This window comes from Bombina bombina, chromosome 6 (assembly GCF_027579735.1).
Source record: "Bombina bombina isolate aBomBom1 chromosome 6, aBomBom1.pri, whole genome shotgun sequence".
Taxonomy (NCBI): domain Eukaryota; kingdom Metazoa; phylum Chordata; class Amphibia; order Anura; family Bombinatoridae; genus Bombina; species Bombina bombina.
In genome coordinates, this window is record NC_069504.1 from 864577222 (window position 1) to 864590272 (window position 13051).

General features: G+C 42.0%; 1 protein-coding gene across 4 annotated transcripts in view; it reads right to left on the reverse strand.

Annotated features, from left to right (window-relative positions):
• Positions 1-316: 316 nt before the first annotated feature.
• Positions 317-13051, reverse strand: part of MINK1 (misshapen like kinase 1) — a 675211-nt gene continuing 662476 nt past the window's right edge. For all 4 annotated transcript variants that reach the window (XM_053718325.1, XM_053718327.1, XM_053718326.1 and 1 more), the window contains one exon: positions 317-1994. In XM_053718325.1, coding sequence (XP_053574300.1) covers positions 1911-1994 — 84 coding nt within the window. In that variant the 3' untranslated portion in view covers positions 317-1910. The remainder of the gene's footprint in view (positions 1995-13051) is intronic.

Genomic DNA, 13051 nt, shown 5'->3' on the forward strand with positions numbered 1-13051 from the left:
GTAAACTAGGTAAACTAGTCTGTGATTGGCTGATGGCTGTCACATGATACAGGGGGCCGGCAAGTGGGGGAAAACAAATTTGTCATATTGCATTGTCTTTTTATTATGCACTTGTCAATTATGCAAATTCTAGTGTATTTAGTGGTCCTTAAACATTAACACATACACACACAGCCCATAAATTGTCTTTTAAACCAAAAGATTTACATGGAATAATTGTTAGAGGGCGAATGGTTTATCAGTATAAAATACAGCAAATATATGATGATGGGGGGGTAAATAAAAAAAAATTAAAAAAAAAAATTAAGAAGCAATATTAATAGCAGACTTTTATTTTAAGAGCAATAAATTGTCACCACTGTCATTAACGGTCATTTTATTTCATATTCAACCTTTATACAATTTGCTACATAAAATATTTTGTAACCTCCTTAAAATCAACTTATCAGTTTATAAAAATAACGATTCAGTTCCACTTCAACACACACGGATTGTCATTCTGTGGGCTCTGATGGCCACTGCACCCAAGAACAATAAGTGGGAAAAATATAAGTGATCTGGGGTAAAAGCATAAATTTAAATATCTTTGTTTTTGGTTCAGCTTCTGTTAATGTAGTCTGAGCTACAAGAAATTCTTCGTAAACACGCAGTCTCTCGACCTAACAGACGGCTATCAAGAATCTTTTTTTTGTTTTGCTAGGAAGAAAAACATGAATAAAAAAGAAAATCTCTAAGCCACTCCCCAAAAATATTACCAGTTCTCTTTTGAGATATATTAAAAGTGCTTAGAACTGTGATCTTGAACGGCTTTCAATTTATAGCAGAATGTATAATTATTCTGTGGCTCGTTCCTCTATAGATATTGGCTGCAGATGACAGCCTACATTAGCACCATTTCAGGACGTGCTATACAAGGTAATTAGACCTTTTGTACTTTAATTACAATGTCAACTTGATTATAAGGTTTAAACATAAGTCTCAAATGTTACTATGAAAGCTGCAGGAGACACTTTATTTTATAGCATCCACGTCTCTTGTTAAGATGTAGACGCTATAATGGGCAGAATTACAACACATATTTAAGTAACATTTGCGATTACAAAAGCAGAAAACTGAATTTTATCTTAAAAAAAATCAAAAAAAGGATAAATTTACCTAAACCAAGAAACAGTTAATAATTCTAGGCTTACATTGTAGCCGTATCATTACGAGGGAAGTAATTAATTTTGGTTTAAAGAGTTTTGTAATAAAGTGCCGTGAAAAATGTTACGTTGGAAAGGTGCATTTATTTGCGTCACGTAGCAAAGACAACAGTGACTTTAAGGAATCTATTGTAGGACACGCTCTTGCGCAGTCACACATGGGTGATACTAAAATTATTACCTTATAGTAATAAACTTTACGGGGTGCAATCTGTCTCTTCAGATGCAGATAACACTGATTTTTTTTTGTGCCCACTATCTGATAAAGTCGTTTTATTCACTTATAAACTTGACAACCTTCTGCCTTTAAACAACACTTTTATCAGAGCTTGGGATGGGACTTTATTTAGAGATCCAATGAAATGCTCTGTGACAAGAGTTGTGTGTGCGTGTTTGGGGGGGGGGGGGGGTGTTTATCCTGTCAACATTGGCTTAAAATATTCCTGCCATTAAATTCCATAACACACTATGCTTGTTTTCCCCAAAAACTGGAGTATGGGAAGACAGAGCTGCAATGTGGTCTATTGAGATTATTTAGGATTATTCTGAAACCTACCCAATAAATTAAAATATAGATAAAGAGGAGTGTACGGAAGGTGCTGTAGTGAAGTGGTAGGATGCCAGGATGGGGGGAGGGGAAGCATAGATAGGGTTCCAGTGCTTGGGGCTGTCAACCTCTAGCTCCTTCATTACAGAATATCTTCTGTTTCACCAGTTCATGATACAACTGCGATTTAAAGTCATAAAGTAGACCTGACTGCTTCCACCCGAACGGACAGAGGCAAAGAAAACCTGCACACAAGGACACAAAAAAAATAATTGTATGTGTTATATATAATTAGAACATGAAATAAAACAAGCACAATAATTAGATGTTTACTTTTTTAAATAGAAAGGAAGGCATTCAACATCTATGACACTTATATTCTTATTCCCAAGATCCTTTACATTAAAAGGAAAATGGTCTTCAAAAACTGAAAACAAACTAAAAACTAACAGGAAGTGCTCATTGCCAGACAAGGACCGCTACCGTAGAAAAATTGGGGGTATTCAGCACAGAAACTACGGAACGTTTTTTTTCTTCTTTTTTTTTTTAAATAACTGATTTTTATCCACCCTGAAAACTGATGATTTAAAAAAGACAATAAATAGTTAAAAGGACACACTACATCTTCCCCTGTTCCATCTAAAAGAAAATGTTTAAAAATTGTTTTAGTGATGGGGTTTTTCTTTTTTTTCCTCAAAACCCCCCCATAATTTATGCTTACCTGATACATTTCTTTCTTTCTTGACACATAGAGTCCACAGATCATCTAATTACTAATGGGATATATCACTCCTGCCCAACAGGAGGCGGCAAAGAGCACCACAGCAAAGCTGTTAAATATCACCTCCCTTCCCTCCCACCCCAGGCATTCGACCGAAGTAAAGGAGAGAAAGGAAGTAACAAGGTGCAGAGGTGTCTGAAGTTTATAACATACTAACACCCTGTCTAAAGAACAGGACGGGCCGTGGACGCATCGTGTCAAGAAATAAATAAATTTATCAGGTAAGCATAAATTTTGTTTTCTTTCTAATGACACGATGAGTCCACGGATCATCTAATTAATAAATGGGAATCAATACCCAAGCTAGAGTACACAGAAGATAAGGGAGGGACAAGACAGGGATCCTAAACGGAAGGCACCACTGCTTGAAGAACCTTTCTCCCAAAAGCGGCCTCAGCTGAAGCAAAAGTGTCAAATTTATAGAATTTTTAAAAAGTGTGAAGAGAGGACCAAGTTGTAGCCTTGCAAATCTGTTCCATAAAAGCTTCATTTTTGAATGCCCATGAGGAAGCAACAGCCCTCGTGGAATGAGCCGTAACTCTCTCTGGAGGTTGCTGTCCAGCAGTTTCATAGGCAAAACGATACGATATGATACTCTTCAGCCACAAAGAAAGAGAAATAGCCGTAGCTTTCTGTCACTTACGTTTTCCAGAGAAAACCACAAACAAGGCAGAAGACTGACTAAAATCCTTAGTCGCCTGTAAATAAAATTTTATTGCATGTACCATGTCCAGATGTGCAGAAGCCGTTCCTTCTGAGAAGAAGGATTACAACACAAAGAAGGAACAACAATCTCCTGATTAATGTTCTGGTCAGAAACTACTTTAAGGGAGAAACCCTAATTTGGTACGTAAAACTACCTTATTCGAATGAAAAATAAGGTAAGGAGAATCATACTGTAATGCCAAGAGCTCTGACACTCTACGAGCAGATAAAATAGCAACAAGAAACAAAACTTTCCTAGATAACAACTTAATATCCAAGGAATGCATAGGCTCAAATGAAGCCCCTTGAAGAACCTTAAGAAATAAATTAAGACTCCAGGGAGGAGTAACTGGTTTGAACACAGGTCTGATCCTGACCAAGGCCTCACAAAACGATTGCACGTCTGGTACGTCCGCCAGACGTTTATGTAACAAAATAGACAAGGCAGATATTTGACCCTTTAGGGAACTTGCCGATAATCCCTTCTCCAAACCTTCTTGGAGAAAGGACAGACTTCTAGGAATCCTAACTCCTAACTCCAAGAGTAGCCCTTGGATTCACACCAATATAGATATTTACGCCATATCTTGTGGTAAATCTTTCTAGTCACAGGTTTACGAGCCTGAATCATGGTCTCTATGACCGATTCCGAAAATATCCGCTTGGATAAAATTAAGCGTTCAATCTTCAAGCAGTCAGCTTCAGAGAAACTGGATTTGGATGAAGGAAGGGCCCTTGAAGTAGAAGGTCCTTCCCTCAACGGAAGTCTCCAAGGTGGAAGAGATGACATGTCCACCAGATCTGCATACCAAACCCTGCGAGACCATGCCGGTGCAATGAGGATCATCAACGCCCTCTCCTGCTTGATTCGAGCGATGACCCGAGGTAGAAGAGCGAACGGAGGAAATAGGTATGCAAGACTAAAATTCCAAGGTACCGCCAGGGCGTCTATCAGTACAGCCTTAGGGTCCCTTGACCTCGATCTGTACCTCGGAAGCTTGGCATTCTGCAGAGATGCCATGAGATCCAATTCCGGCTGACCCCATTTGAGAATCAGGCTGGAAAACACTTCCGGATGGAGTTCCCACTCCCCTGGGTGAAAGGTCTGTCTGCTCAGGACGTCCGCCTCACAGTTGTCCACCCCTGGGATGTGGATCGCCGACAGACTGCAATTGTGGGTCTCCGCCCACTGCATTATCTTGGCTACCTCTGTCATGGCCAAGGAACTCTGCGTTCCTCCCTGATGGTTGATCTAAGCCACTGAAGTTATGTTGTCCGACTGGAACCTGATGAACCAGGCCGAGGCTAACTGGGGCCAGGCCAGAAGAGCATTGAAGATTGCTCTCAGCTCCAGAATGTTTATGGGCAGAACAGACTATGACCGAGTCCAAGTTTCCTGAGCCTTTAGCGAGCCCCAGACTGCTCCCTATCCCTGAAGGCTGGCGTCTGTTGTCACAATCACCCAAGAGGGTCTGCGAAAGCAGGTTCCCTGGGAGAGATGATCCTGAGAAAACCACCAAAGAAGAGCATCCCTTGTCTCCTGCTCCAGCTGTATTCGCGGAGACAGATCTGCATAATCTCTGTTCGACTGACTGAGCATGTCTAACTGCATAGGTCTTAGGTGGAAATGGGCAAACGGGATGATGTCCATTGCCGCTACCATCAGACCGATTACCTCCATGCACTGAGCCACTGATGGCCGAGGAGAGGACTGAAGCGCTAGACAAGAATCGAAAATCTTTGATTTCCTGACTTCTGTCAGAAAAATCTTCATTGATAAGGAATCTATTATGGTTCCCAAGAAAATTACTCTCGTATTTGGAACTAAGGAACTCTTTTCCAAATTTACCTTCCATCCGTGAGATCGCAGGAAAGATAAGAACATTTCCCTGTGGGATCTTGCTTGTTGAAAGTATGGTGCCTGGACCAGAATGTCGTCCAGATAAGGCGCCACTGCAATGCCCCGCAATCGGAGCACCTCCAACAGGGATCCCAGAACCTTTGAGAAAATTCTGGGAGCTGTAGCAAGGCCAAATGGAAGAGCCACGAACTGGAAGTGTTTGTCTAGAAATGCAAACCTTAGAAACTTGTGATGGTCCATGTGGATGGGAACATGCAGGTACGCGTCCTTTAAATCCACGGTAGTCATAAATTGACCCTCTTGGATCAAAGGAAGAATGGAACAAATAGTTTTCATCTTGAAGGATGGTACTCTGAGGAATTTGTTTAGACTCTTGAGATCTAAAATTGGTCTGAAGGTTCCCTCCTTTTTGGTAACCACGAACAGATTGGAATAGAACCCCACACCCCGTTCCTGCCTCGAAACAGGAACTATCACTCCCAGGTCGGAGAGGTCCCGTACACATTGTAAGAACGCCTCTCTTTTTGTCTGGTCTACAGATAATCTTGAAAACAGAAACCTGCCCCTGGGAGGAAAGTTCTTGAACTCCAGTTTGTATCCCTGGGACACGATGTCCACCGCCCAGGGATCCTGAAAATCTCGAACCCAAGCCTGAGTGAAGAAGGAAAGTCTGCCCCCCACAAGATCCGGTCCCGGATCGGGGGCAGGCCCTTCATGCTGTCTTTGATTCTAAAGCAGGCTTTTTGGATTGTTTTCCTTTGTTCCAAGACTGATTGTGTCTCCATGAAAGTTTGGACTATTCCTGCTTGGAAGAGGAAGGATTTTCCTTGAAATTTCGAAAGGAACGAAAATTACTCTGACTTTACCACTTCCTTGCTGTAACATAGGCAAAGAGAATGACTGGGGAGGGAGGGATGGGAGGTGATATTTAACAGCTTTGCTGTGGTGCTCTTTGCCGCCTCCTGCTGGGCAGGAGTGATATATCCCATTAGTAATTAGATGATCCATGGACTCATCGTGTCATTAGAAAGAAAAACCACAAAAAACCCCCACAAAAAACCCCATCACTATTACCATGGTGTTGCAGGTCTCAAAACTGTGAGTTTGTGTCTGCAGAGATAACATAGCTCTTCACAGCAATAGTGTTATAACAAACTTTTTAACCCCTTATGTACCGAAAATTTAAAAGAAAAAGTTGCCAAAGACAGGAGAATTTTTAGCATTATTGCTATCACTCCATGTAAACAGAAATAGATCCTTTAGATCCTTTTTTTATTATCTAGGCCCATACCAAAATTTGGGCTTCTCAATAAAATTATTTACATATAGCTTGTGCAGTCATAAATGGTTGTAAAAGCTTCTCTGTGATCCTTTTTGTTCAGAAATAGCAGATATGCATGGCTTTGACATTGCTTTTTCGTAATTAAATGGATGCTAATTGCAGCTGCACAACACACTTCTAAAATTCTTGGCAGTGAAGGGGTTAATTAAGTAGCTTGCAAGGTTAATATTTGCTCTAGAGTAAATATTACCCCGTCACCTGACATTTCTCACCTTCCTGACACCTAGCTGATCTCCCCCCACCACTCCTTACCACCATATTAAGTACTGGCAGACAGTCTTGCCCGTATGCAGTTTAGGGCTTTTTATTTTCACTTTTTTTTCCCTGCATTGCAACTTCAAAATTCTATTTTGATAAAATTTTTCTAACTTGTTGAAATCCAAGAAAGTCATCTCAGGAGCGTGCACGTGTCTGGAGCACTATATGGTAACAGTTTCGAAAAAGAGCAGCACTATTTCCTGCTATGTAGTGCTCCAGACAATGACATAGGTATCTCTTCAACAAAGAATATAATGGCAACTAAACAAATTTGATACTAGTAATGGAAACTTTTGTAAAAACAAAATTTATGCTTACCTGATAAATTTATTTCTCTTGTGGTGTATCCAGTCCACGGATTCATCCATTACTTGTGGGATATTCTCCTTCCCAACAGGAAGCTGCAAGAGGATCACCCACAGCAGAGCTGTCTATATAGCTCCTCCCCTAACTGCCACCTCCCAGTCATTCGACCGAAGACAAGCAAGAGAAAGGAGAAACTATAGGGTGCAGTGGTGATTGTAGTTTAAAAATTAAAAAACACCTGCCTTAAAATGACAGGGCGGGCCGTGGACTGGATACACCACAAGAGAAATAAATTTATCAGGTAAGCATAAATTTTGTTTTCTCTTGTAAGGTGTATCCAGTCCACGGATTGATCCATTACTTGTGGGATACCAATACCAAAGCTATAGGACACGGATGAAGGGAGGGACAAGGCAGGCGCTTAAACGGAAGGCACCACTGCCTGTAAGACCTTTCTCCCAAAAATAGCCTCCGAAGAAGCAAAAGTATCAAATTTGTGAAATTTAGAAAAAGTATGAAGCGAAGACCAAGTCGCCGCCTTACAAATCTGTTCAACAGAAGCCTCATTTTTAAAGGCCCATGTGGAAGCCACCGCTCTAGTGGAATGAGCTGTAATTCTTACAGGAGGCTGCTGGCCAGCAGTCTCATAAGCTAAGCGGATTATACTTCTTAACCAAAAAGAAAGAGAAGTTGCTGAAGCCTTTTGGCCTTTCCTCTGTCCAGAGTAGACAACAAACTATGCAGATGTTTGACGAAAATCTTTAGTAGCTTGTAAATAAAACTTTAAAGCAAGAACCACGTCAAGATTGTGTAACAGACGTTCCTTCTTTGAAGAAGGATTAGGACACAGTGACGGAACAACAATCTCTTGATTGATATTCTTATTGGATACCACCTTAGGAAGAAACCCAGGTATGGTACGCAAAACTACCATATCTGCATGGAAGATCAGATAAGGGGAATCACAATGCAAGGCAAATAACTCTGAAACTCTTGAAGCCGAAGAAATAGCTACCAAGAACAGAACTTTCCAAGATAAAAGCTTGATATCTATGGAATGCAGAGGTTCAAACGGAACCCCTTGAAGAATAAGAACTAAATTTAAACTCCATGGCGGAGCAACAGGTTTAAACACAGGCTTGATTCTAACTAAAGCCTGACAAAACGCCTGAACGTCTGGAACATCTGCCAGACGCTTGTGCAAAAGAATAGACAGAGCAGAAATCTGTCCCTTTAAGGAACTAGCTGACAATCCCTTCTCCAATCCTTCTTGTAGAAAAGACAATATCCTGGGAATCCTGACTTTACTCCATGAGTAACCCTTGGATTCACACCAATGAAGATATTTACACCATATCTTATGATAGATTTTCCTGGTGACAGGCTTTTCGAGCCTGAATTAAGATATCAATGACCGACTCAGAAAAACCACGTTTTGACAAAATCAAGCGTTCAATCTCCAAGCAGTCAGACGCAGAGAAATGAGATTTGGATGTTTGAAGGGACCTTGAAGTAGAAGGTCCTGCCTCAGCGGCAGAGTCCAAGGTGGAAAGGATGACATGTCCACCAGATCTGCATACCAAGTCCTGCGTGGCCACGCAGGAGCTATCAAAATCACAGAAGCTCTCTCCTGCTTGATCTTGGCAATCAGACGAGGGAGCAGAAGAAACGGTGGAAACACATAAGCCAGGTTGAAAGACCAAGGCGCTGCTAGACGAGCATCTATCAGCGCTGCCTTGGGATCCCTGGACCTGAACCCGTAACAAGGAAGCTTGGCGTTCTGACGAGACGCCATAAGATCCAGTTCTGGTTTGCCCCAAAGTTGAAACATAGAAACATAGATATTGAAGGCAGATAAGAGCCATAGGCCCAGCAAGTCTGCCCGACCTTACCTAACAGTATAAACTTATCTAGTTCGTAGGATAGCCCTATGCTTGTCCCATGCATTTTTAAAGTCACCCACAGTGTTTGTTGCTACTACCTCTTGAGGAAGTTTATTCCATAAATCAATCACTCTTTCTGTAAAGAAGTGCTTCCTCAAATTACTCCTGAATCTACTACCCTTTAGCTTGAGCTCATGACCCCTTGTTCTTGAATTTTCCATTTTATGTAAAATACCCACAGCCTCAGTTTTACTAAACCCTTTAATGTACTTGAAAGTTGCTATCATATCACCTCTTTCCCTTCTCTCCTCTAAGCTATACATATTTAGGTCATTGAGCCTATCCTGGTAAACACCTCCGGATGGAGTTCCCACTCCCCCGGATGAAAAGTCTGCCGACTTAGAAAATCCGCCTCCCAGTTCTCTACTCCTGGGATATGGATAGCTGATAGATGGCAAGAGTGAACCTCTGCCCATAGAATTATTTTTGAAACCTCCAACATTGCTAGGGAACTCATTGTTCCCCCTTGATGGTTGATGTAAGCTACAGTCGTTATGTTGTCCGACGGAAATCTGATAAACCTGACCGCAGCTAGCTGAGGCCAAGCCTGAAGAGCATTGAATATCGCTCTTAGTTCCAGAATGTTTATCGGAAGGAGTGTCTCCTCCTGAGTCCACAAGCCCTGAGCCTTCAGGGAGTTCCAGACTGCACCCCAGCCCAGAAGGCTGGCATCTGTCGTTACTATTGTCCAATCTGGCCTGCGGAAGGTCATACCCTTGGACAGATGGACCCGAGATAACCACCAGAGAAGAGAATCCCTGGTCTCTTGATCCAGATTTAGTAGAGGGGACAAATCTGTGTAATCCACATTCCACTGACTGAGCATGCAGAGTTGCAGCGGTCTGAGATGTAGGCGGGCAAACGGCACTATGTCCATTGCCGCTACCATTAAGCAGATTACTTCCATACACTGAGCCACTGAAGGGCGAGAAGTAGAATAAAGAACATGGCAGGAATTTAGAAGTTTTGACAACCTGGCCTCTGTCAGGTAAATCTTCATTTCTACAGAATCTATCAGAGTTCCTAGGAAGGAAACTCTTGTGAGAGGGGATAGAGAACTTTTTTCTTCGTTCACTTTCCACCCATGCGACCTCAGAAATGCCAGAACAATGTCCGTGTGAGACCTGGCAACTTGAAAAGTCGACGCCTGTATCAGAATATCATCTGAGTAAGGGGCTACTGCTATAGCCCGCGGCCTTAGGACCGCTAGAAGGGACCCTAGAACCTTTGTAAAGATTCTTGGTGCCGTGGCCAACCCGAAGGGAAGAGCCACAAACTGGTAGTGCCTGTATTGACCCTCCTGGATCATAGGAAGGATGGTTCGAATAGTCTCCATCTTGAAGGATGGGACTCTGAGAAATTTGTTTAAGATCTTGAGATCTAAGATTGGTCTGAATGTTCCCTCTTTCTTGGGAACAACAAACAGATTTGAATAAAAGCCCTGTCCCTGTTCCTCCTGTGGAACTGGGTGGATCACTCCCATAACTAGGAGGTCTTGAACACAATGTAAGAATGCTTTCTCTCTTTATCTAGTTTGCAGATAAAAGTGAGAGATGAAATCTCCCTTTTGGGGGAGAGGTTTTGAATTCCAGAAGATAACCCTTGGACACAATTTCCAATGCCCAGGGATCCTGGACATCTCTTACCCAAGCCTGGGCGAAGAGAGAGAGTCTGCCCCCTACTAGATCCGTTTCTGGATCGGGGGCTGCTCCTTCATGCTGTCTTAGAGGCAGCAGCAGGCTTCTTGGCCTGCTTCCCCTTGTTCCAAGCCTGGTTAGGTCTCCAGACCGGCTTAGACTGGGCAAAAGTTCCCTCTTGTTTTGTGTTAGAGGAAGTTGAAGCTGCGCCACTCTTGAAGTTTCGAAAGGGCCGAAAACTAGACTGTTTGGTCCTTAATTTGTTGGACCTGTCTTGAGGAAGGGCGTGACCTTTTCCTCCAGTGATGTCAGAAATGATCTCCTTCAGTCCAGGCCCGAATAGGATCTGTCCTTTGAAGGGAATGTTGAGAAGTTTAGACTTTGAAGTCACGTCAGCTGACCAGGATTTAAGCCATAGCGCCCTACGCGCCTGAATAGCAAAACCTGAATTTTTAGCCGTTAGCTTGGTTAAATGAACAACGGCGTCAGAAACAAATGAATTGGTTAGCTTAAGGGCCCTAAGCTTGTCAATAATATCTTCCAACGGGGTTTCAACCTGTAGAGCCTCCTCTAGGGACTCAAACCAGAAAGCCGCGGCAGCAGTGACTGGGGCAATGCATGCAAGAGGCTGGAGAATAAAACCTTGTTGAATAAAAATTTTCTTAAGGTAACCCTCTAATTTTTTATCCATTGGATCTAGAAAAGCACAACTGTCCTCGACAGGGATAGTGGTACGCTTAGCTAGAGTAGAAACTGCTCCCTCCACCTTAGGGACCGTCTGCCATAATTCCCGTGTAGCGGCGTCTATAGGAAACATCTTTTTAAAAACAGGATGGGGAGAGAACGGTACACCTGGTCTATCCCATTCCTTAGTAATAATTTCAGAAAACCTTTTAGGGATTGGAAAATCATCAGTGTAAGTAGGTACTGCATAGTATTTATCCAATCTACATAATTTCTCTGGGACTACAATAGTGTCACAGTCGTCCAGAGTTGCTAAAACCTCCTTGAGCAATACGCGGAGGTGTTCAAGCTTAAATTTAAATGTAGACATATCAGAATCAGATTGAAGTATCTTCCCTGAATCAGAAAAATCACCCTCAGATTGAAGCTCCCCTGCTTCAGCTTCATTATATTGTGAGGGTGTATCAGAGATAGCTACTAAAGCGTCAGAGAGCTCTGTATTTATTCTAGTCCCAGAGCTGTCTCGCTTTCCTTGCAATCCTGGCAGTTTAGATAATACCTCTGTAAGGGTATGATTCATAACTATACGCAATGGGCGCACTAGATGTACTTGGTGTCCCCTGAGCGGGATTTATAGGATCTGACACGTGGGGAGAGTTAGACGGCATAACTTCCTCCTTGTCAATTTCTTCTGGTGATACATTTTTTAAAGCCAGAATATGGTCTTTGTAATCTATAGTAAAATCAGTGCATTTGGTACACATTCTAAGAGGGGTTTCCACAATGGCTTCTAAACATAATGAACAATGAGTTTCCTCTATGTCAGACATGTTTAAACAGACTAGTAATGAGACCAGCAAGCTTGGAAAACACTTTAATAACTGTGAACAAGCAAAAAATAAAAACGGTACTGTGCCTTTAAGAGAAAAAAACAATCACAGAAACTGCAAAAACAGTGAAAAAAGCAGTAAATCTTACGAAATTTTTACAGTGTGTATAATAGGCTGAAAGAGCATTGCACCCACTTGCAAACCGGATCAGAAAAAAGATATAAAAGTTTTTAAACAGTCACAACAAACTGCCACAGCTCTACTGTGGCCCTACCTGCCCATACAACGACTTTGGAAGGCACAAAAAACCCTTAGAGAGGTCCTATATGTTCAGGGGACTCCTTCAGGGAAGCTGGATGTCTCAAGCTGCAAAAACTAATGGAAAATAGGCCCCTCCCAACCTGTACTCACAGTGAGAGGGCCTTAAAAAAGTATCCCTAGGCAAAATCTAGTCAGCCATGTGGAAAAACTGGGCCCCAGAATAAAGTTTTATCACCAATATGAAATTAACGTTTATACACCTCAAGCAAACGTTATATCTATTCAGTAATGTGAGTAAATAATAAAAATATTACCCTTTACAGCAAGCATGATACCAGTCGTTATTAAATCACTGTAATCAGGCTTACCTTAAATAAATCCGGTATTGTCAGCATTTTCTAGCTTATCATTTCTCTAGAAAAATTAAAAACTGCACATACCTCAGAGCAGGAGACCCTGCACGCTATTCCCCCAGCTGAAGTTACTTCAGTTATGTGTGAGAACAGCAATGGATCTTAGTTACAACCTGCTAAGATCATCAAAGACCACAGGCAGACTCTTCTTCAACTTTCTGCCTGAGGCTAAAATAGTACAACTCCGGTACCATTTGAAAATAACAAACTTTTGATTGAATATAAACTACATTAATGCACCACATCTCTCTAGCTGCTTCCCTTGTCGAGATCTGAAAGAG